This window comes from Rhineura floridana, chromosome 14, assembly GCF_030035675.1.
Source record: "Rhineura floridana isolate rRhiFlo1 chromosome 14, rRhiFlo1.hap2, whole genome shotgun sequence".
In the NCBI taxonomy this organism is placed as follows: domain Eukaryota; kingdom Metazoa; phylum Chordata; class Lepidosauria; order Squamata; family Rhineuridae; genus Rhineura; species Rhineura floridana.
The window spans coordinates 25,250,552-25,273,645 of record NC_084493.1 but is presented as its reverse complement, the minus strand read 5'-3'; the positions used below and the strand labels follow the sequence as shown (position 1 = coordinate 25,273,645).

Here is a 23,094-nt window from a genome sequence, read left to right as displayed (position 1 = left end):
CAGCCTAATTTAGATTACTTTTTAAAAAAGCTTTTTTGTTTAAGAACAGAGTCAGAAGCCCTTTCCATTCCAGGGAAAATCAACAGATAATAGAAAGGTGCTTAATACCAAGTCTGTATTTGTCCATCTAGCTGTTTGTTGCCTATTCTACAGGTAAAGAACCTGTGGCCCCTCCAGATGTTGTTAGACTCCAGCTCCCATTGGCCCCAGCTAGTGTGGCCGGCAGTCAGGGACGATGAGAGCTGTAGTCCAGCAACATCTGGAGGGCCACAGATTTCCCACCTCGTGTCTATTCTGACCAGCAGTGCTCCCCCAGATATCAGGGAGAGAACTCTCCCACTCACCTGCTACTGGGTCACTGCAAGGAAAATGGGACGGAGGGAGGAACTGGAGATGCCAAAGGTCCTGTTGAACCCTAGGACCTTTGGCTTTCAAAGCATGTGCTCTGCGCAGAGCTACCAAGCCTGCCTTCATCCTGATCTACTTTCTGCCCACCCATGTTTTATTGGAGAAATGGGAAGCCTTCAGCTAGGCATCAAGAGGCCCAAAATCTTAACGACAACAGGAGGACAGCACGCTTGGAGAAGAGCAGCTTTAATGAAGTTGTCCAAGAGGAGAACAAACCCAACAGAGTGACAGGAGGGGAAGGCATGCAAGTTATTTAGGATGGAGACACCCTTCAGACTGGGCAGGGCCTCATCATCACCCCAGAGGAGAACATGTGCAGCCGGCTGTCTGGTCTGCAGTCTTTTCGCCCAGTCCTGGTTGCCGGATGCAGTGGCCTTTTTACCAAAGTTCATTCCGAAGTCAGAGCTTCCGCCACCGTCCTTCAGCCGCTCTGCCTTAAAAGGCTTTCCTTGGGAAGAGAAAGGGTAAGCGTGGAAAAGATTCCAAGCTGCTCAATGCGTGGAGGATGGAGCACAGTACAGCTGAGTGGTTGTAGGGAGTGGACAAAACAGAATAACCTCCCAGGGTCTAAGGTGTCTCAGACAGACAGACACAGATAGGCAGGCAGACATTAGGGGGCTCCTCCTGCAAAAATGAGCTCCAGGGCAGCCTGGATATCCCCACCAGTGGCCTGCAGGGCTCGGAGGCTCAACTCGTCATCATGGATCCCCATGTCCCGCAGCTGCTGCAGCTGCGGCTGCCACTGGCTCTGCAAACAAAAGAGAGGAAAGGTGCAGTTACCCAAAATCCGACACAGCCAAGTGTGAGGCAGACAGGAGGGTTGGGTTTGGATGGGAGAGAAGCAGAGTCAAAGCCTTGCTCTGCTGCAAAACTTGACAAGATGGGCTCAAATAGGTCATTGCCAGCCTGCCCTACCTCTCAGGGCTGTTTGTGAGAGAAGTGGTACGGTATATGAAGACTACAGAATGTTGGGCTTAATCATGGGAACAGGGTTGTCATGAGGCTAAAATACTGGTTTCAGTTAACTTGGAGAGGGAGTGAAAGGATGAGATAAAAAGATTGGGCAAGTCACTAGCCCTCAGCCCAACCTGGCTTGCACAGGGGATAAAAATAGAATTAGGTTTGCTTATTTATTAATTAAATTTATATCCCATCTCTCCTCCCAAAGGAACCCAGGGTGGCAAACACATCAGTGATAAACCTCAAAACAACCAATGATCAACAATCAAAAGCAATTCCATATATCAGAACAACTGAAGGTTATACCACAACCCACCATGAGTCTCTGGGATAGAAGAGGATTTTTAAAAAATATATGTGGAGTTCCATATACATTTCTTGAACCTTTACGATTTTTCAGTTTTACCTAATGTTGGTTTGGAAATTTGTTGCCTGCTTTCACTCTTGGCTATCTGTTTATTATTGCTCTTTTTTCATTTTTTATGTATATTATATTGATTTCATACAAAAAGCATTAAAAAATATATGGGGCTGTAGCCAACTAAATCCTACTCAGAGTAATTACTGCAATTCTACTCCTACTCACTACAATTAACAAACCAAAGTTAATCATGCTCATTAACTTCAATGGGTCTACTCTTGGTAGGACCAGCATTTTATACAACCCACAGCCTACAGGGGAGGCTGAAAATACATAGCCTGAAAAGCCACATGTTGAGGCCCCTAGTAACAGTCCCCCACACCAAGATCAGACGAGGTCTACCAAGCTATTTGTGGCTTTCCACAAAGCACCTGTGGAATGGGAAGAGTTTTTGACCCATTCTATATGATACGGTGATGCACAATAAGATCAGAACCACCTCTGTTCTGCAATTCTGGGCAGCACCAAAGCATAGGATTTTGAACCTAATGCAGAATACAGAACCTAGAGCAGCTCAGCATTCTTTCTAAGGAGTCTAGCCCTTATGGGTTCGAAGACAGAACTGAAAGCATGCGACTACGAAAGATGGTTGTGAAATCTACAGAGCTAGACGTGAAATCAGCAGAATTGCCAGTGGTGGGGGATTTGGGGAGGGGCAGGTTCCTGACAGTCCTTAAGGCCAGCAGAAGCGGGTGGGGGGTTGGGTGGAATCTGCAAAATAAAAGAGCCCGGGATGCAGAATTTTCTTCAGCTGCCTAATATACACAGGCCACAAAATTCAGCATTACAAAAAGAGAGAGTGTGGATTCTTGGTGAGTAATCTTTTTTACTAAGTACAACTCCCTGGATACAATCCTCACATCACTCAAGCAGGCAAAGCCCCATAAAAAGTAGCAGATGATGATATAGTCTCTTGAGATGCTCCGCTTGATCAGTGGCAGATATTCCCATATGAGGCAACGGGCTGAAAAGGTGCCTGCTTATACGAAAATATGAAGCGGCTTAATTCAGAGTCAGACCCAGCTAGCCCAGTGTCGGCAGCTGTGTCCCAAGGCTTCAGGCAGATGGCTCCCCCATCGGAGGTGATATGGACTGAACCTGAGTAGCTTCAGCATGCAAAGCAAGGGCTCAACCACTGGGCTATGAACCCTTCCATACATTTCTGGTTTATATCCGCTAATTGCCTGTGCTCAAGGTATTGCCTTAAGACAGACTCCCATTATTGTTGGGGAGGAAGTGCTATTTATAAGCACTCAAACTGCAAGCTCAGGCTGCTGGTTGTTTACGATTCTTACTAAAGAAAGCTCAATTGTGTTATTTCCTAGAGGTTGCATGGCTACCATCACAAGCTATTAGATGATTCGGTGTCCATGCTGAGTCAGACAATCAGCCCGCCCAGCCCAGAAATTGTGTGTCCTGACTGCCAGCAGCTCTCCAAGGTCTCAGGCAGTGGGTTTTTCTGATCCTGCTAACCAAGATCCTTTTAACTCAGGACTGGAGAATCTTTGACCCTCCAGATATTGTTGAACTACGACTCCCATCAGCCCTAGCAAGTTATGCCCAATGGCCAGGGATGGTGGGGGTTGTATTTCAGCAACATCGAGGGTCTAAGGTTCCCCAGACTTGTTTTAGCTGAAACTTCAAATTGAAAGTCTGGTCTGCCTCTGAGCTATGGAGCTTCCCATTTGCTCCCGTCTTAAGGCGGACCCTGTGATCAGCACCGCACAACAGGACTTCCAAGCTTGCATAACTCTGCTATGTTGGCCCAACCAGCTAAGGCACAGTTAGGGAACCTGGGGCGCTTGAGGTGCTGTTGGACTACAACTCTTCAACATTCCAGATCACTGGCCAATCTGGCAGAGGCTCATGGGAGTTGGAGTCCAAGTATATCTAGAGGGCCACAGGTTTCCCAACCCTATGCTGGAGTCAGCTCAGTATCTGCATGTCATCTAGCACCACCCAATGGGGGTATCTTCCATAACGGTTGTCTGATCTCAGTATGGCAGAATACTGCCCAGGGATGAACTGATGGGCTGGGTCACTGACCTGAAGGTTTGGCTGCCCAGAAGCCTGTAAGGCATGCTGTAAGGCCTGGCTGAAGAGGTCGTTGGTGATGGGCGTTCCTGACTGGACACTGGAGGACATGGGGGACGTGCCTGAAGAATGTCCCTGGAAAGAAGAGAACACGTTTGTGGTGTGTCACAGGGAATGGAGGATTCCCCATTATGTCGGTTCACAGAAGGGATGGAGAACCTGCGGCTCTGCAGATGTTCCTGGACTTTCACCCCGGCCAGGAAGGCTGATGGCCAGGGATGACAGGAATGGAAGTCCAACAACATCTAGAGGGTCACTACTTCCTCAGTCCTGTTGCAGATGGGAGTGAAATCTTTTTGCACTGGGCTCCTGTGCTACTAAAGCAGTGCTTTGTTCTAGAGATCACTCCTTTCAGAGCCCTTTGCTGGCAGTTCAAAGCCACCTGGAGAGGGTCCCAGGGGTGTTGTTAAGAGGCCACCTAGGTGACTGAGCTCCAGATCTTTGAAGCCAGGCTCCAGATCTCCTGACCCTTTCTCTTGCTCCTTTTGAACTTGTGTATTTGTTTACATTGCTCACAGGGTTGCCGGATGCATGACTATATTAATTCGCCACTCGCCATCTTAATTTGCCTACACCACCTTGGGGAACCTCAGGCGCAAGGGCCAAATGTGGCCCTCCAGGATGTTCTATCTGGCTCTCCCCAGACCACATCCCCTCAACCTCCCTGAGTGAATGTGCCTTGTTGGAATGTATCCTTGACCTGTGGATCATGCATTTCTGTTGCCGGGAGAGGGAGAGATGTGTGTGGGATGACTGTGTGTAGAAACCTCTCGCCTATTGCATGCCTAGAATGTAGTCTGCTGTACAAAAATAAGGGTTACATTCTTTGCCCCACCTACTTTGTGCCTCCAAACACACCCGCCCTTGCTTCTGGCTCCACCCACCATTGGCAGACGGCCCCTGAAGGTTGTGCACGAGGGACCACGGCCCTCAGGTTCAAAACGGTTCCCCATCTTTGGCACAGAAGCATGCGCCGATAGATATATGCGTGTGCACACAGCATATGCAAGTTTGATACAAATTTGGAAACGGGTCAGCGTTTTATCAAGCAACACCCCTGGGAGGTGCCCATCAGGATAAGGCTAGCATCCTGCGCTTCTGTTTTACCTGGGTCCCAGGAGTCGGAGTGTGAGAGCTGCTCTCCGGGGTGCTGGCCAGAGCCAGGGCTGTTGCCAGTTCACTCTGCGTGATGGGTCGGGGTCCGGCTGCCCCAGTGTAGCCAAGGGATGCCGGGCGGGACCCAGACGTGCTGCTGGAAGGCGTGGTCCTTGTGCTCTGCCAGGGAAAAAAAGAAATCCTGCTACTTAGGGCTTGTGCAAAACAGTTGGCTTTCATTGCATACCCAACACCCTAACTCCTGTTCTAAAGTGAGGAGAGATCAGCAGCTTGGGACTCCCATTTTTCAGAACAGTTGTTAAGAAGAGTGATTCTATTCCTATTCCCAACCTCGTCGGGAGCATTCAGAGTTCCATCCCCGCCCAGAAAGTCTCCCTCTGCCACAGAGAGAACTGCTTCCGCTCTAGACAGGAAACACTGAAGAGTTCCAGGAGATCTTTACGTGGCCTCATGGAACAGCTACACCTTTGCCCTTCATGACAAACCAAAGTCTAAAATTACGCACGGCGTGGAGGAAGCAGAGAGCGGGAAGCTTTTCTCCCTCTCTCAAAGTACTAGAACTCGGGGCCATCCAAGGAAGCCAAATTGCAAGAAATTCACAACAGGGAAGAGGAAGGGCTTCACACGGAGCATCGTTCAAACAGGGAATTCGCTACAGGATGTAGGATGGAAGATAAGCCTCTCAAAGGCTGTGATGGTTGCATCCTACTTCCAGTATCAGAAGCAGTATGCCTCTGAATATCAGTTACTGAGGAGCACAAGTGGGAAGAACAGAACTGCACTGTTGTCCTACTTCTGGGCTTCCCAAAGGCATCTGGCTGACCGCTGTCAGAACAGGAAGCTGGTCTAGAGGGGTCTTTGGCCTGATCCAGCAGGGCTCTTCTTAAGAATTCTGCTTCAGACATTCCATCATAGGGACACAACCCACCGAACTCTCCAGTCATCTGGACATTACCTGGTGGAAATCATCTTCATCATCAGACAGGCCTTCAAAGAGGAAGCCACCTGCCCAAGAAAAGATAGCAGAGTGAAGCACAGACTCTTGCTCAAACTCGGATCCTATTAGAGAACTACATCACAGCACAGTGAAGGTACAATGCTGGTGTGCAGACTCTCAATTTAGAGCTACAAAATATCAGATGCCCACCATATTCATTTCTAGGAACCTACATGTCTGATCTCGTCAGCCAAGCAGGGTCAGCCTGGTTAGTACTTGGACGGGAGACCACCCGGGAATACTAGCTGCCGTAGGCTTAGAGGAAGGCAATGGTAAACCAGCTCTGAATACCTCTAACCATGAAAACCCTACCAATATATCCCAAAAAGATTCATAGGGTCGCCATAAGTCGTAATCGACTTGAAGGCCTATAACAACAACAGAGGAGGCCTTATACAAAGTCGGACCGTTGGTTCATTTAGCTCAGTACTGGCAGTGGCTTTCCGGAGTTTCAGGTGGGAGTCTCTACCACCCTTACCTTGAGAGGCCAGGAACTGAACCTGGCTGGGGCCTTCTGTATGCAAAGCAGACGCTCTACCACTGAGCTAAGGCCCTTCCCCAGTTCTTCACAGTCCCCAGCAACTCAAGTTCACTTCTGCATATTCTGAGAACACATGGAGAGAGAAGCGAGGCTGTGCCCACCAGCTCTTCTCTCTGAACTTTGCATATTGAGCAAGGTCTGAAAGGGGGGACAGCAACCTGTTAGTGCTAGATAAAGGTCAATGCTACCAGTGACAATGGTGACAGGAGCTTCTCTTCCTTCCCAGGCTCCTCTGTAATTTGTACTCCGTGTTGGAGCATATCACTCACCTGGCATGTCCCGGTAGGAGCTGGAAGGCATGCTACGAGAAGAGGTCTCTGCAGTGGGCAAGGGTGTGCTCCCTGCCACAGAGTGGAGAACCAAGACAATGGCATTCACCAAGGCAGGATGGGCTGGGATGAGCCTAGAAAGAGTGGCAAGGGGGGGTAACGTTGGTGGAGGCCAGAGAGCCAAAGAATCGCAGAGCCAAAGGACAGCTAGTCCAATCCTACCGAGGCTGGAAATCCACAGCTGCAGCAGCCCTGATAGGCAGACCAGACTAAAAAAAGCCTCTAAGAAGAGCCACCACCTTCTCAGGCAGTCTTTTCCACTGTCTAACAGTTTCTGCCATAGGAAAACTCCTCCTAGCATTGACCCAAACCACTGCAAAGTTTGTGTTCAGTTCTAGTCCAAGTTAATCAGTTTGGACTCTCTAGTTCAGTCACAAACCTGAAAAAAAATCAGTAACTCTGAACTGTTTCAAATACATTTACATAGAGAAATAGGTGCCGGGTGCAAAAATTCAGCACCCCAAGAATCTTGGCTCTTTTTTTAAGGAGGGTGGAGATGTCTAGCCCTCAAACTTGGCATTGTTTGGCCAATGCCAGGTAAATAATTCGAAGTCTAAGATGACGCCGAGCAGAATTTTCACGAATTTCCACTGATGAAAGGGCAGGCAGGGCTTTATTTTACTTTACATGTGCGTATAGATATCCCTTTTCTGTTACACACACTTGAAGCAACTTCAGGAGCCAAACATTTCAAACAATCCTTAAGATCTTCTAAAGTCCTGCCTTTGAAACTTAAGAATGGAGACCTGTTATGATTGTGTGTCTCTCTCTGTCTCTCTCAAGCGACTACAGATCCAGGTTTATAATGTTTAAACAAAAACATACGTGTCCAACATAGTCGGGTCAGCAAAGACGGAGAAAAGGTCCTTATCCTGCAAGACACCTGTCAGACACAGAAAACATTATCAATGAGAAAAATCTGTAATGTCATGTCCTCCAAGAAATGTGTGAACCCTGTCTGAAACCCTGAAGAAAACCCCTATCTGAAAATGTGAAGAGCTGCTGCCAGTCAGAGTAGACATTACAGAGCTCAACAGACCACTGCTTCAACTCTGTATAAGGCAACTTCCTATGTGTCTATGTAAAAAGGCAATCAATCCAATTGGTCAGGAAGGCCATGTACAATTGGAGTTTCGTTAATTACGTGTTTTCTCATCTGTCATTGGTGTATATTGTTTTCATGCACACCGCTTGGGGATTTTTTGATTAAGCAGTTTACAAATCTCATAATATAACATAGCAGCACTCCACACTGCCACATTTTTGCAGGTCCCACTTGTCTTGACTAATAGCTACCACTAGACCTCCCTTCCATGAGTTGGTCAAAAGAACACAGGAGTCCTAATGGAACAGACTCAAGGCCCATTTCATGAAGAACCCCATTTCCCAAAGTGGCCAGCCATGCGCCTATTGGAAACCCACAAGCAGAATATGAAGGCAACAGCCCTCTTCTGTTAAGTATCAGAATCTGATATTCAGTAGTATTTTATTGTTGGGTCGTATTAGGAATTATAAGGGTGTATCAATTTATTGTATGTTTCTTAAGATGTTTTTGTTAACTTATTGACTATTTGAATTTATTTTCTAACAGTGAATTGTGTAACTTTTTTTTCATGTTGTGAGCAGCCTTGAGCATAGATTGCTATGGAAAGGCGGCACACAAACAAACAGTGATGATGATTATGATAACAACTACAATTCCCATCATCCCTCACCAACGGCCATGCTAGCCGGGTCTGATGGGAGCTGTGGTCCACAACATCTGGAGAACACCACGTTGGCTACCCCTGTAGTATGGTTTGGAAGTTAAGGTAGATTTCAAGGTGGGATCTGAAGAAGGCAAGGCAGGTGACATCACACAGCTGGATCCTTTATGTCAAACTGTTGCCATCAAGGTATGACAAGATAAGAGAAATGTGGAGCAGTCACGTCCTCGCCTACACACCGGTTCCCCTTTGGATCTACTCACCCAAAGCGACTGGGTCACTGCTAAGGCCAGGTGTAGCAATAATTATCTGATCAAGCGATTCCTTATTCCCCAACATCTTGAAGACCTGCATGGGAAAATGCAGAGAAGTCAGCAATGCCACAAGCTTCCTTGGAGAACTGCAGCTGCCCCCGTATCGATGCTTCCCACCTTCCTGCGCAATGGGCACCATGGGCACAGCAGGGAATGGCATCCGCCATGCTCACCGAATCTCTGAAGACAGGACTGCTGTGCAAAGCAGTGTGCAGGACCCGGAACTCTCGTACCGCGGCAGCTTTATCCACCGGCTCTGGGGGAAGAAAGGGCAGGAAAAGAAACCAAACACCAGATGGAATCAGTTGGTAAAAAGCTACGCATGGAGCACCGGCAAGCATTTAAAGCGATTAGGGCAACGGGTATTCAGCAACTCCACCGTCCGAGGTGTCATTGCCACAGGAGGTTTTGTACAACAGGGATTTTATGATTCAGGAACATCTAGGTCAGCCTTTCCCAACCTTTGGGTCCCCAGATGTTGCTGGATTAGAGATCCCATCATTCCTGACCATTGGTCACACTGGTTGGGGCTGGTGGGAGTTGTAGTCCAGCAACATCTGGGGACCCAAAGGTTGGGGAAGCATGGTCTAGGCAACAGGAGTGTGAGATGGCAGAAGAGTACATTGTGTGACAGCACCTCACTCCTCCCTCTCACAGGTTCCCCTGCAGGCAGAGCAACTGTGAAAGGAACCGGGCAGTAAACATGTCATCGTTGATGGTCTAGGAGGCACAGCGGACCAGCTGGAAGAGTGCTGGAAACTGCAGATGGGTGTGAAACCTTCTCTTAGTGGGACAAGCATGCTTGTCCTCTTCTTAAAGCAGGGGCAGGGGACCTTTCTCAGCCTGAGGGCCACATGCCCTTCTCGACAACCTTCTGGGGGCCACATGCCAGTGGTGGGCAGGATCAGAGGTAAAAGTGGGCGGAGCACCAAATGTAATTTTTTTTTTTACAGTATGCTAGTTTCTACTCACACTCCTCCATCCAGACAGCCAAGAGGCATTATCAGGGTTCAAAGAAATATCCCAGCCAGCCAAAAACACTCAAGGATGTTATGATATAAGGTTAAAAATGGGCATGGACTGAGAGGGGGCGTGGTCTGGGAAGAGTCCCAGGGACCAGATACAGAGGCTTGGGAGGCCCTACATAGCCCATGGGCCTGAGGTTCCCCACCTTTGTCTTCAAGAGACAACTATGATGATAATTTGATGTGATCCAGAGGAGTCTGGGGTTACAAGGCCGGACCAGTTCTCACAAACCAAATTTGAAATTGGATGCAACTCAGCATTTAGAAAATCTCAGCTTTCAATTAGAAAAAAAAATTCAAAGCTTTTATCGATGAAAAGGTGTGAAAACAATGTGTGGGGAAACCTCCAAGCAACTGGCTTAACTTAGCTTGGAAAGTTGTTGCTTTTTATGCAGTGCACAGCAGCCTGTGAAGATCTGTCCGGGGAGAGGCACTTACATTGAGCCTGACCCCCTCACCCTTCACCTTGCTGATGGGCTCTCAAGAGACGGAAGAATGCAGAGTTGGAAATGGTTTGGAGTTGTGTGGCTTTTTACACTGCCTGTTCCTTTCCTTAGAACCCAAAACTGCCCAGCACAATTTCAAAGCACCAATCTTGCCCATGCTGAGATTCACAGTGGCCCTTTACCTGGTTTCTGTTCTGGTTCAGGCCAGGACTTCCTGAGGACATGGACTGTGGAGCCTGATTGGATACCGTAGAATTCAAGAGTCTGGTCGTCCCGCAGCTTACGGCCACAGTAGATCAGATCTGAAAGACAGCTCAGACAAGTAATGGGGCATCATGCACCAGCAGATAGGCTTGCAGGCAGCAGCGGCTGGTGGCTCCATGTCAGTGGGGTAGTGGAATCTGCTCCAGGTTTTAGTCTGAACCTTCAAGGAGCTGCCCAAGGTGCTTCAGCAACTCCTTGAAAGTTCAGACTAAGACCTGGAGCAGATTCCACTGATATGGAGCCACTAGCTACCGCTGCCTGCGAGTCAGGGAGACACCAGTACCACATTCCAAACCTGCAGTAGGCAACATGGTGCCATCAAGATGTGGCTGGGCTTCAACTCCTAGAAGCCCCAACCAGCATGGCTGGTGGTCAAGGACGATGGAAGCTGTAATCCAGCGGTGACTGGAAGGCACCACATTGGCTAACCCTGCTTTAAACTAAGAGCATATAGTATGCTGTTAAATCATTCCCCAAACAGAGCTACAGTTTAACAATCAAACCCTCTTCCTAGGGAACCCTGGGAATTGTAGCTCCGTGAGGAGAAGAGGGTTCTGCTAATGACTCTCAAGAGCCTTAATAAACTACCATTCCCAGGATTCTTTGAGGGAAGCCATGACTGTTTAAAGAAGTATAAGAGTGTTTTAAATGTATGTTGCAGATGTGCCCCGAGTGTTTCATGCCCTTGAGCTTTGATGATGATGATATGATACCAAGTTAAAAACAGCAGCTTACCAATGAGTTCTGGGTCAGGGACAGATTCCTGCAGCTTTCCCGTGATGAGCTGTTTCAGGTACGAGATGCTGCAGCCACCCAAGGGGCACTCCCCCAGCTCCGTTTCCGGCAGCCGCAGGATAGATTTGGGAGCCAGGGGTTGATCTGCGAGCTTCACTGCAATGTAACACTCAGAGAGAGACATGGCAGCAGATTGCCCAGGAGGACTTGATTCAGTGAGGCCCCAATCTGAGCTCCAAGTTGAATCTGTAAAAGGAACACAGGACACTGCCTTTAACCCACCAAGCTCAGTATTGTCTATAGTGACTAGCAGCGGTGCCCCAGGGTTTCAGGTAGTGGACATTCCCAGCCCTACCCGGAGATGCCAGGGATTGAACTTGGGACCTTCTGCATGCCAAGCAGGTGTTCTACCACTGAGCCCTTCCCAAAGGAATCAAAGCACATGAGAAAAGCCCTGTTGGATCAGACCAATGGTCCATCTAGTCCAGCATCCCATTTCCCAAAAGGGCCAACCAGATGCCTCTTAAGAAGTTCACAAGCAGGGCATGAAGGCCATTGCACACTCTGCCCTTACTGCTTCCCACCAACTGGTATTCAGTACATTCAGCCTCTGAACCTGGAGTCAGCATATAGCCCTCCTGACTACCTTGGAAGATTTCACCTTCACCCATTTGGCTAATGCCCTCTGACAGCCATCCAAGCTAGCAGCTACCCCCACATCTTCTGGTACCAAGTCCCACAAATTAACAACACACTGCCTGAAGAAATGTTTCCTTTTGTCTGTCCGGAATCTCCTGCAAATCAAGATGATTGAATGTGTCTACATTTCTATATTATGAGAGAGGGGCGAAAATGGAGGGAGAGGCTTAATAAGTTGGTTTATTTCTTTTTGTCCCTAAAATTATATCCTGCCTCACAGGACTGAAACCATAACAGCAGCTTGTTCAAGTCCCCTATTCATGATTCAAATCATGTCAATTACACCTGCCACCTGTCTTGCCCTGAGAATGGGGCATGATTCCCTGGAAAATATGAAATGAGAATCAGAAGAGTCTTTGCTACCAAACTGGGGTAAGGGATTGGCGATGAGAGCCAGGGACAGGCAGAAAGGAGAACAAGATCTACTGGTAGACCTCTGGGTGACTTGCAGTAGATCAACAACAACTACTCCACCACCACCATGACAAAAAATTAAGCTGTCGAACTGAAGAAAGCTTGGGAAAAGACCAGGAATGGATTTTTGCATGGAAGGACTATGAGCTCAGTTCTAGTACTGATAACAAATTGCTGGGCTGAGATACACTCAGAGGTGCCCCATTCCTTTATTTTAAGTGCACATCTATCCCCCTTCCTAAGCCACTATTTTGCTTTCAACTGGTGGACTTGGAGGTCTTAGTAAAATAGAAAGTAGATCACAAAGACTTGAAATCTGCTTATCTTGTAGTACTAGAGAGAAACCTGGTCCACACATCACACTAAGCCAAACCATGGCTTATCATGAACATACCAGCATGCGGTCTCTGGGAAAGATCACTGCTGCTTCACTCATCCCCAGTTGTGTGCCATGCTGAGCTAAGCTATCACTTGGCTTAGGGTGTTGTCCAAACCTGTGCTTGTGGTTTAGCTCTCCCAGACAAACCATGAGCCATAAACCATAAAATAAACTTTGGTTACAGCTTTTGGTTGGCCCAGAGAGAGCTAAACAAGTCCAGAGACAGAAGCCATTTTAAGCCGAACCATAGCTAGGCTCAGCACAGCAGCAGAGTGACCAGAGAGGAGCAAAGCAATTGCAATCCCCTCTCCAGGACCCTGTGTGTTCATGCTAAATCATGGTTTGGCTTACCATGACATGGAAACCAGATCAGAGTGTTAAATTTGGACCAGGAAAACCAAAGTCCAAATTCCTGCTCTGTTATGAAACTCATTGGAGAACCCAGGACCTCTATCCCTCCCTGCCTAACCAACCTCTCAGGGTCATCGTGAAGATAAAATGGGAGAGGGGAATCATGTACTCTGCCCTAAGCTCCTTGAAGGAAGGGTAGGGTAAAAATGGAATAAATGAAATCAAATTAATGGCAAAGCAATCCACATCAATGGACAAAAAAAGCAAAGGCAGCCTTAAGGTTCTTCTGAAGACACATATAAAGTATCTCTTGATGTTTAAAAAAATGCAGAGAAACAATTAGCTTGTTTACTTTACTTCATTAATCAAGGTTGAGGGAAGCCAATAAGGAAGATGATATTTATTTCATATATTTATATACCACTTATTTATTATTATTTATTTATTACATTTATATCCCACCTTTCCTCCAAGGAGCTCAATGTGGCATACAGACATGGTTCTCCTCACAACAACCCTGTGAGGTAGGTTAGGCTGAAAGACAATGCTGGCCCAAGGTCACCCAGTGAGCTTCATGGCTGAGTGGGGATTTGAACCCTGGTCTCCCAGGTCAATACAACATGCATATAAAACAAACAATGAAACTGTCAAACCACAATATAATATAAAACTCCAGTACAATACAATATAAACAATAAAATCCCCAAAATAAAAACACACAGCATTTTTGAAAACACCTTAAAAGCACATTTTGAAAACATAGCAGCACATTTTTAAAACACCTTAAAAGCCAAGGATAAAAAAAATCCACTCAGAGAATCGGGAATCTAAAAAGCAAAGGCAATGTTACATGTTCGCCATTGGTGGTGGTGGTGGTGGGAGCCAAAATCCACAGCTGGGCAATACCTTTATTGACACCATCAAAAAATATCACAAACAAGCAAGATTTTAAGTTTTCCAGTTCTCTTTAACATGCTAAAATTTCACACAAAGCAGGAGCATGGGGATAGCGGTGGTGGTGGTGAAATCATAAACCAAAAGTCCAAAAATTAGGGTGAATACTGTAGCTGTGAAGTTCCAACGGAGAGATTGCAAGGTGAATTAATCCCTATCAGGTATCGGGTTACACACCTAGGTTTCTGGAATGAAGAAGCAATGGCTGATCCCCATTTTTTGAAATCAGAAAAACAGGCTCTTGCATCTCATCGCCTTTGGAATCTGACCATCTGCCTGAACTAGACAAAACTTGCCTCTGGCGTTTTGATCTTTGTGGGCTACTTTGGACCTCATTCTCAACCTAACTATATTTTTACCTGGTCTAGTAATTTGTATTGTTCCCAACCCTGAACTTTTATGATGGAATACAGGTTAAAACTGTAATAAATAAATTAAATAAAATCACTTGGAAGTATGTATTCTCCACTGACCTTTCTATCTGACCACTCGCAGTTGGAACCCTGACACAATATCCCCAAATACAGAGGGCAGGGAAGGAGGTACACTCTGGAGACACTTTTAGAATAAGTACTATACATACTTCTTTCCTCAGTAACATAAGCCCCGCTGTTATCCGGATCTGCCTCACTCCTTAAAGCAGAGGTTGCCAACTTGGTGCCCTCCAGATGTTGCTGGACCACACCTCCCATCATCCCTGAGCACTGGCCACATTGTCAGGGGCTGATGGGAGATGCAATCAAATAACATCTGGAGGGCACCCTTGCCTTAAAGCAAAGCACAAAAGGGCCCATATTACAAGACTCTCTACCCATTAGGCTATGCTACCTCCTTGTCTTAGATTGCCCTAGAACCACTGCCATGTCAGCAATGTCTCTTTTATTTTATTTATTTGTTTCATTTATAGACCGCCCATAGCGAGTGGCTCTCTGGGCGGTGTACAAAAAGGTTGTGAATGTGTGAATATGCCCAGACCCTTACATCTTTATCTGAGGCCATTCTCCTAGTCCCTCCTGTGAGAGAGGCTCGGAGGGTGGTAACCCTTAGAGATGGCCTTTTCAGTTGTGCTCCCCATCTGCAGAATGCTCTCCCTTGCAAGGTCCACCTGGCACCTTCCCTGACATATTTTCAGCACAAGGTAAAGACTTACCTTTTTCTCCTGGCTTTTGACAGACTAAGATGATGCAGTTTTGCTTACTAGCATGCTGCCAAAGCTTTCTGTGACAGCTATGGGGATGGTTTTGTTTAGATTTTATGGTATAACGTATTTATGCTTTTACCTACGAGGCCAAGTTCAAGGTTCTGGTTTTGGTGTACAAAGCCCTATACAGCTTGGGACCAGGATACCTGAAAGACGGTCTTACCCCTTATATACCCAGTTGATCACTATGCTCTGCTGGTGATAGCCTCCTGCAGATACCATCTTATCAGGAGGTCCGTTCCACACAACATAGGAAGCAGACCTTTAGTGTAGTGGCACCTGCCCTTTGGAATTTCCTCCCCTTAAATATTAGACAGCAGCCATCTCTGTTACCTTTTCGGCACCTACCGAAGACCTTCCTCTTTCAGCCTTTTAAGTAGAGACGTCATCACAGTCTGCGTCTGTGTTGGATTTGCTTTTTTAGGTTTTTCTAAAAATGTTGTTTTCATATATTGTATTTTCATATGTTTTTAAAGATGTTTTAAAACGTTTTTAAATATGGTTTTTAATATGTTTTAACGTCTTTTGTGTTTATGATGTTTTTGTTTGCCACCCTGGGCTCCTTCTAGGAGAAAGGGCTGGATATAAATTCAATAAATAATAATATTAAAATCTGTTGTAAGCTGCTTGAATAGCAACTAACTAACAAGCAAGTCTCATAAACAGGTTTTGAGGGCCCTTGGACAAGACACTCTCCAGGAGACCTCCTCACTACAGCAAGTCCAGGGGGCTTTTCGCAGTGCCCCCCCCACCCGCTGAGAAGTGGGCACTTGGCAAATGCCCAAAAGTGCCAGCCTACACTAACCAGCCTACCACAGAGCCAAACAGAAATACCCATGAGGAAGGAGGGAAATACGTAAAATAAAAAAGGGGGAAAAGAAGCAGAAGATACTATACACCAGACCACCATCACCCCCCCCCAAAAAAAACAACCCCTTGATGTTCCCTACCTGGATGTTTACAACCGACAGTCTCCTCCAGCCGGAAGCGCTTCCCTGAGCCCGCGCGAGGCATACTGGGGAGTGGAGTATGCAGGACCGAACCCTCACATCTCGGTTAGGCGAAGTCAGGCGGCCCAGGAGGAGGACAGGAAGAGGAGGAGCGACAGTGACTCCGCCTCTCCGGCTGCCTCAATGGACATGGAGGGTGGAGAACAGAACACCGAAAAGAATGTTATGACGTTAAAGCCCCTCTGCGTCCTCGCCAATAGGCGCGCGGGATTCCGGGGTTGTGGTGCGTTTAAAAAGAACCCGGGCGCATCAGCTTGTGGGAGTGCCTTCTAGTACTGAAACTGAGGTTTGCACCCTTCTGCCCAAGATAAGGAGAGCCAGTGTGGCGTAGTGGTTAGAGTGTTGGACTACGATCTGGGAGACAAGGGATCGAATCCCCACACAGCCAGGAAGCTCACTGGGTGACCTTGGGCCCGTCACTGCCTCTCAGCCTCAGAGAAAGGCAATGGTAAACCCCCTCTGAATACTGCTTACCATGACAACCCTGTTCAAAGCCTCACCATAAGTCGGAATCGACTTGAAGGCAGTCCATTTCCATTCCTAATACTTAATATGCCTTAACTCCTCTCAGCACCCTTCACAAACTACACTTCCCAGGATTCTCTGGGGGAAGCCATGACTGTCTAAAAGTGAAATCAAAGTCTGGTGTGGGTGTGGCCCCCTGATTAGGCAAGCCCAGCAGCTGGGAGTTTGGTTCTTACTGAGCATGCTAGACATTATCATTCAGTTCAATGTAAAAATTTCTTAAATTAATTAAAAATCAGTCAGGGGTGTTAAGTGCTGTGTGCTTTCTGCTATAGACTAACACGAACGGGCTTGTAACTTAGTGGTAGAGTGCATGACATACATGTTAAAGGTACCAAGTTCAATCCTCATCGTTGCCAGGTCGGGCTTGTTTCTGAATCCCTGGAGAATAGCTGCCAGTCTGAACTATAGAATCATAGAGTTGGAAGGGGCCTATAAGGTCATCCAGTCCAACCCCCTGCTCAGTGCAGGAATCCAAGTTGAAGCATCCCTGACAAGTGGCTGTTCCATTGTCGTCCCACTCTTAACTATTAGGATGTTTTTCCTGATGTTCAGCTGAAATCTGGCTTACTGTAACTTGAGCCCATTATTCCATGTCCTGCACTCTGGGAGGATTGACAAGAGATCCTAGCCCTCCTCTGTATGACAACCTTTCAAGTACTTCAAGAGTGCTATCATATCTCCTCTCAGTCATCTCTTCTCAGTGCTAGACATGCCCAGTTCTTTCAGTCTCTTCTCTTAGGGCTTTGTTTCCAGTCTAGATGGTTTAAAGCAGCTTCCTGGGTTTTTAAACTGTGTAGGTTTGTGCTGTTAAAAGTATAGTTCTAAGGCTGCAATCCTATATGTACCTACCCAATGGGATTTACTCCCAGGTAAGTGTACATAGGGTTGCAACAGAAAAGAATTGAGTCTCTCCTACTGAAATTACTGGGTTGGAATCTGTCAAGATTTATTGGTGTGGGTTGTTTACTGTTTAATGGGATGAAGCAGTGCTTAATTTAAACCAGAGTTAACCCTGAAGCCTGTTTCACACAGCAAGAACTCTGCCTTAAAACATACACATCTGTAATGCTGCTTTTCCTCAAAAGAGCTGAATCTTATTCTAGCTTTGGTTGAAGTTGCTGCTGCCTATTGTTCTATTTCTGTTGGGAGTAACTTTTGTTTTCATTCTTGTGACCTGCCTTGGTAGATTTTATAGAAAGGTGGGTTATACAACTCAACATTAGTAAAGAAAAATGATTAAAATGTAGAAGTGAGTGCCATAGTGCCATCTGAGGATTAAAAGTGTATTGTATAACAACTTGAGTTAATTTTCAGGCCATATAATATACGTGGCAGGGTTGTTATGTCAGGTCTGATAAGGCTGAAAACTGTGAGAAAGAATACTATATTATAAAGAATGCTGGACTACTAGATGGTTGTCTGATCTTGCAAAGGTATTTAAGCTCACAACCAAAAAGCAGCCATGGATCTCCCTAATGAGTGCAGAAATGTTTTTATTGGTTTAATTAGTAATTTGCCAGCACTTTTATACTGCAACTATTAAGAAAAAACATCATTGGTGAACAACATAAACAATAAAATTGCATCTATAAAACAAGTACAAGTAAGTGCAGGTTGGTCATGCTTTAACTCCTAAGTGATCCTGGGTATTCACTCTCCATGTGGAAACTGTTCACTTGGATTCTGGTTTCATGTAGATGGAAATGGTTTATTTCTGTCTTAAAATGACCAGATAACCTGGTGTGTCTACTATCTTGCATTTCCTGGAAATTAATTCAAAATGGCCGATGACGAGATTGCTGCACTGGTTGTAGACAATAGTTCCAGATTGGGTAAAGCAGGATTTGAGGGAAAGGATTTCTCCTGAGCAGTATATCCCACCATCAACGGATTTTCCAGGCATCAAGGGGGTCATGGTGGGGATGGACCAGAAGGACATCTATGTGGGGAATGAGGCGCAGAGCAAGAGAGGCATCCTCATCCTGAAGTATCCCATTGAACACAACATTATAAGAACATAAGGAGAGCCTGCTGGATCAGGCCAGTGGCCCATCTAGTCTAGCATCCTGTTCTCACAGTGGCCAACCAGATACTCATGGGAAGCCCACAAGCAGGACCTGAGCGCAACAGCACTCCCCCCCCACACACACACATGGGTCCAGCAACTGGTATTCAGAAGCATACTACCTCCAACTGTGGAGGCAGAGCATAGCCATTGTGGCTAGGAGCCTTTTATAGCCTTATTCTCCATGAATTTGTCTAATCCTCTTTTAAAACCATCTAGGTTGGTGGCCATCACTGCCTTTTCTGGGAGCGAGCTCCATAGCTTAACCTTGTGCTTTGTTACCAACTGGGATGACATAGAGAACATCTGGCACTGGAAGAAGATGACACAGATCATGTTTGAGACCTTCAACACACCAGCCATGTATGTGGTCATCCAGGTGGTGCTGGCCCCTGTACGCCTCTGGCCATACCACTGGGATAGTCATGGACTCCAGGGGCGGGGTCACTCACACAGTGCCCATCTACAAGGGTTACACTCTGCTCCATGCCATCCTGCGTCTGGACCTAGCTGGCCATGTCCTGATTGACTACCTCATGAAGATCCTGACTAAGAGAGGCTACAGCTTCACCACCACAACCAAGAGGGAAATTGTGTGGGACGTCAAGGAGAGGCTCTACTACATCGCTCTTTACTTTAAGCAGAAGGTGGCCATGGCCACTTGGTCATTCTCTCTGGATAAGAGCTATGAGCTGCCTGCCGGGCAGGTGATCACCATTGGCAACGAGTGCTCCAGGTGCCCTGAGGCCCTCTTCCAACCCTCCTTCTTGGGCATGGAGCCATGTGGCATCCAAATACTTGATGTGCATTGGGGGCTCCATCCTAGCTTCTCTCTCCACCTTCCAGCAGATGTGGATCAGAAAGCAAGATAAGTCAGGCCCATCTATTGTCCTCCACAAATGCTTTAAGGATCTCTGCCTGTTACTCCTAGCTTGAAAAATAGATGTATTACAAAATAGGCCGGTCCTCTTTTGTACAGTATTACTGGGCCACTTGTTCGACAACGTGCAGAGACTGCTGAGCCCCATAGCGGCCGCTCCCGCCCAGCGGCGCCCACAGCATGAGGGGTGAAGCAGCCGGCCGTCCTTTCCAGAGCAGGGGAACTGGCTCCGGGCCGGGGCTAAGAAGGAGCCGGCCCAGCCTGGCCTCCACTGCCACCGCCTCTTCACGGCTCCTGCTGAGGCTGCCAGGCCGCTCGGACGCCGTCTTCTAGCAACCGCTCCCGCGGGGGCTGCTGCTGGGGGGGCTCCCTGCAGGGGCAGCGGCTGGATGAAGGCGCCCACGTTGTGGCAGACGCGGGCCAGGAGGCTGCCCTCGCTCGGCCAGGCAGCTGCGGGCTCCACTCCAGCACCCTCACCTGCGGTTGTGTGGCGGCGGGGCTGCTGCTGCAGCTGCAGCTGTGTGCCGCTTGCCAGCGGGCAGGGGCTGCTGCTGGGGGGGTCCCTGCAGGGGCGGCGGCTAGACGTGCTGGGCCTCGCTCAAGCACAGGAACGACTACGGCGGCTCAAGTCCTCCTGTCTCTGCAGTCCCTGCCTCACTGAGAAAGGGCGGGAAGGCGGCCAGCCACAGCCCAACGTATGCGTGTGTCAATCACGTATGCGTGGCTGAGGGGGCCGCTGAAAAGCCAGAGATCCACCTGTTTAACGAAAGTATGGCCGGAGACTGGAGACGGCCCCCTTTTGCCGGAGACTCCGGCTGAAAACCAGAGATCTGGCAACCTATACTCCATATCTATCTCCCAATATTTCATGTGGATCTATTGCCTCCTGTGTTCTATCACTCCTGTGAGTAATGAATAACCTCCAGTTGTCTCACTATCTATTTTCTCTGGTTCTACTTCTGTTAATTTTGCTATCTGTACTAAGTCCCAGATTTTGTCTGCATTTAAGTATTCCGTGGCATTGTCACAGCAAGGAGACTTAGGAAAACATTTTGGGAAGCAAAGGCCATATTATGGGGGCAAGGATTTATATTATTTATTTACTAGAATTCTATTCTGCCCTTCCTGCCAGCAGGAGCCCATATACAGTCTTAATATTTGGTCTCTGAAAGGAGCAAACAGGATAGCACTAACTATTTTGGGGAGGGCATGCTTTGCTGTGAGGTTAGCCTTATGTCACAAATGGTACTTTTTGCATTTTATGGCCACTTGCTACCACTTACCATTTTTCCTTCTCCTCTACCCCTGCGAACTGAGCATCATGCATATGAGAAAGTGGACTCTAGCCCATAAAAGCTAATGCCAGGGATGAAGAACCTCTTGTCCTTCAGATGCTGTTTGACTAAAACTCTCATCATAACTGACTGTTGCCTATGCTTGCCGGGGCTGATGGGAATTGGAGTCCAACACTATATGGAGGGCTATGGGGTCCCCAGCAGTGGCTTATGCCATAATAAATCTGTTGGCTTTTCAGATGCTGCAACAAGGCTTTTGATTGCATCAGCCTGACTCCATTATGCTTCTGGAGTAGCATCAGTGGGTGGTTTCTCAAATGCAACAGCTATGACTATATAGGACCACAAGGGGGCAGTTGTGGAGTACTGCCTCTAATATTCCATCCTATGCGCAGAGGGCAATGGACTGGAAATTGGTGCAATTCCTGCATTTACTAGCTTTTAAAAGAGCCATCTTGGTGGCGATTCTTAGGTCATTACAATGCCACACAAAAACCTTATTTTCCCAGGCATTCACAGATAGTGTTCTATTGCACAATATTTTTTTAATTTCAGGTGGTTGTATTTAGCCTGCTCTGTGGCTTTTGGTAGCTTTTAACGTATGGGTCCTTATAGTCTGTTTTGGTCTTGAATAGATTTATAATGCTGTATCCAGACCTGAGCCTAGATATAATGGAAGAGTGGGTTAGTAAAATGTAGTTTTGGATTAAGTGAGACCAAACAGGTACCCCTTGGTAGGTTTGCCATGAGTGAAAAAGTGGGGTTCATGAAGGTGAGACTTTAGCCACTTTGCACCTTACTTTGAAAGCACTACAATACCACACTAAACAGTCATGGTTTCCCCCAAAGGTTCCTGGGAACTGTTATTTGTTAAGTGTATTGACACACACACACCCCGGTTAAGAGACCCCTGTTCCCCTCACAGAGCTACAATTCCCAGAGTGGTTCAACAATTATTATTATTGTCTTTATTTATACCCCGCCATTTCCCCCAAACTGGAACTCATGGCGGCTTCCAGATAAAAAACACATTAATTAAAAACATACAAAGTCTACATTAAAATAAGATTAAACAATCAATCCCTCTTCCCAGGGAGCTCTGGGAATTGTGACTCTGAGGGAAATAGGGGCCTCCCAATAACTCTCAGCACCCCTAAGTTCCCAGGATTCTTTGGAAAAAGCCATGACAGTCTAAAGTGGTATAATACTGCCTTAAATGTAAGGTGCAGATGTGCCCTCTGTTACTAGTACCTTTGCTCCTTTCTGTGAGGCCAACAACCACAACATTCATGCTGCCTAGAATTTCATTTCCCAAATCAGGTTTCAATAAAATATTACTTTCTTACCAACATCTTGGCTATTAATAACCAGGCATTACAACTTTTAGGAACCCCTCCTTTATTTTCCACCAACCCCAATGATACCTTCCTCAAAGGGAGACTCCTGCGGTTCTTCACACATACACACACTCAGCACTCACATTCCTTCTCTGGCCAATATTGAAGGGAGAATTCATTTCTGTCCAGCACAACATTGCTAACTCCAGCTTTTGTGGGGAAGGGGGGCTTTTGGGCAAGAAGCCCTCAATGCCTTCTTCATCTCTCTGCAGGGGTGTAGTCATCTGGGGTCCTGGGGGGATCTTATAGATCTCCTTACTTTTCTTGGAGCAGGGTCGCTGTGTCTCCAGCATCCTTTCCTGCTGATTGGATCCAATCAAAGGAGGCAGGTCAGTCACTGAGAAGACTCTTCTCAGTAGCTAACACACTCCTTTCATGCTGATTGGCTCCTAGGGACCTCTGTTATTGTGGGAGAAGGCATGCATGGGAAGGACTAAGGAATGTGGCAATGATGAGGGACAGCAAGCAAGGGAAAGTGGAAAAGGAGGGAGGGGGACAACTTGGGCCAAAGGGGGGGGCTCTCTCCCTTTCTCTCTCTCTGTTGCGCGGCCTCCAGTTTGTTAAC

General features: G+C 47.1%; 1 protein-coding gene and 1 pseudogene across 1 annotated transcript; one reads left to right on the top strand and one right to left on the bottom strand.

Annotated features, from left to right (window-relative positions):
• Positions 1-577: 577 nt before the first annotated feature.
• UBL7 (ubiquitin like 7) lies at positions 578-16,491 on the bottom strand. Its single transcript, XM_061595608.1, has 11 exons — positions 16,305-16,491; positions 11,357-11,602; positions 10,540-10,659; positions 9,060-9,142; positions 8,836-8,920; positions 7,692-7,749; positions 6,807-6,940; positions 5,955-6,004; positions 4,991-5,158; positions 3,836-3,958; positions 578-1,156 (listed from the first exon to the last, which is right to left on the bottom strand). Exons 1-11 carry the CDS (start codon positions 16,366-16,368, stop codon positions 1,019-1,021), a joined length of 1,269 nt encoding a protein of 422 aa, XP_061451592.1. The 5' UTR covers positions 16,369-16,491; the 3' UTR covers positions 578-1,018.
• Positions 16,492-18,672: 2,181 nt separating this feature from the next.
• LOC133370006 (actin, cytoplasmic type 5-like) lies at positions 18,673-19,893 on the top strand (annotated as a pseudogene).
• The last annotated feature ends 3,201 nt before the right edge of the window (positions 19,894-23,094 follow it).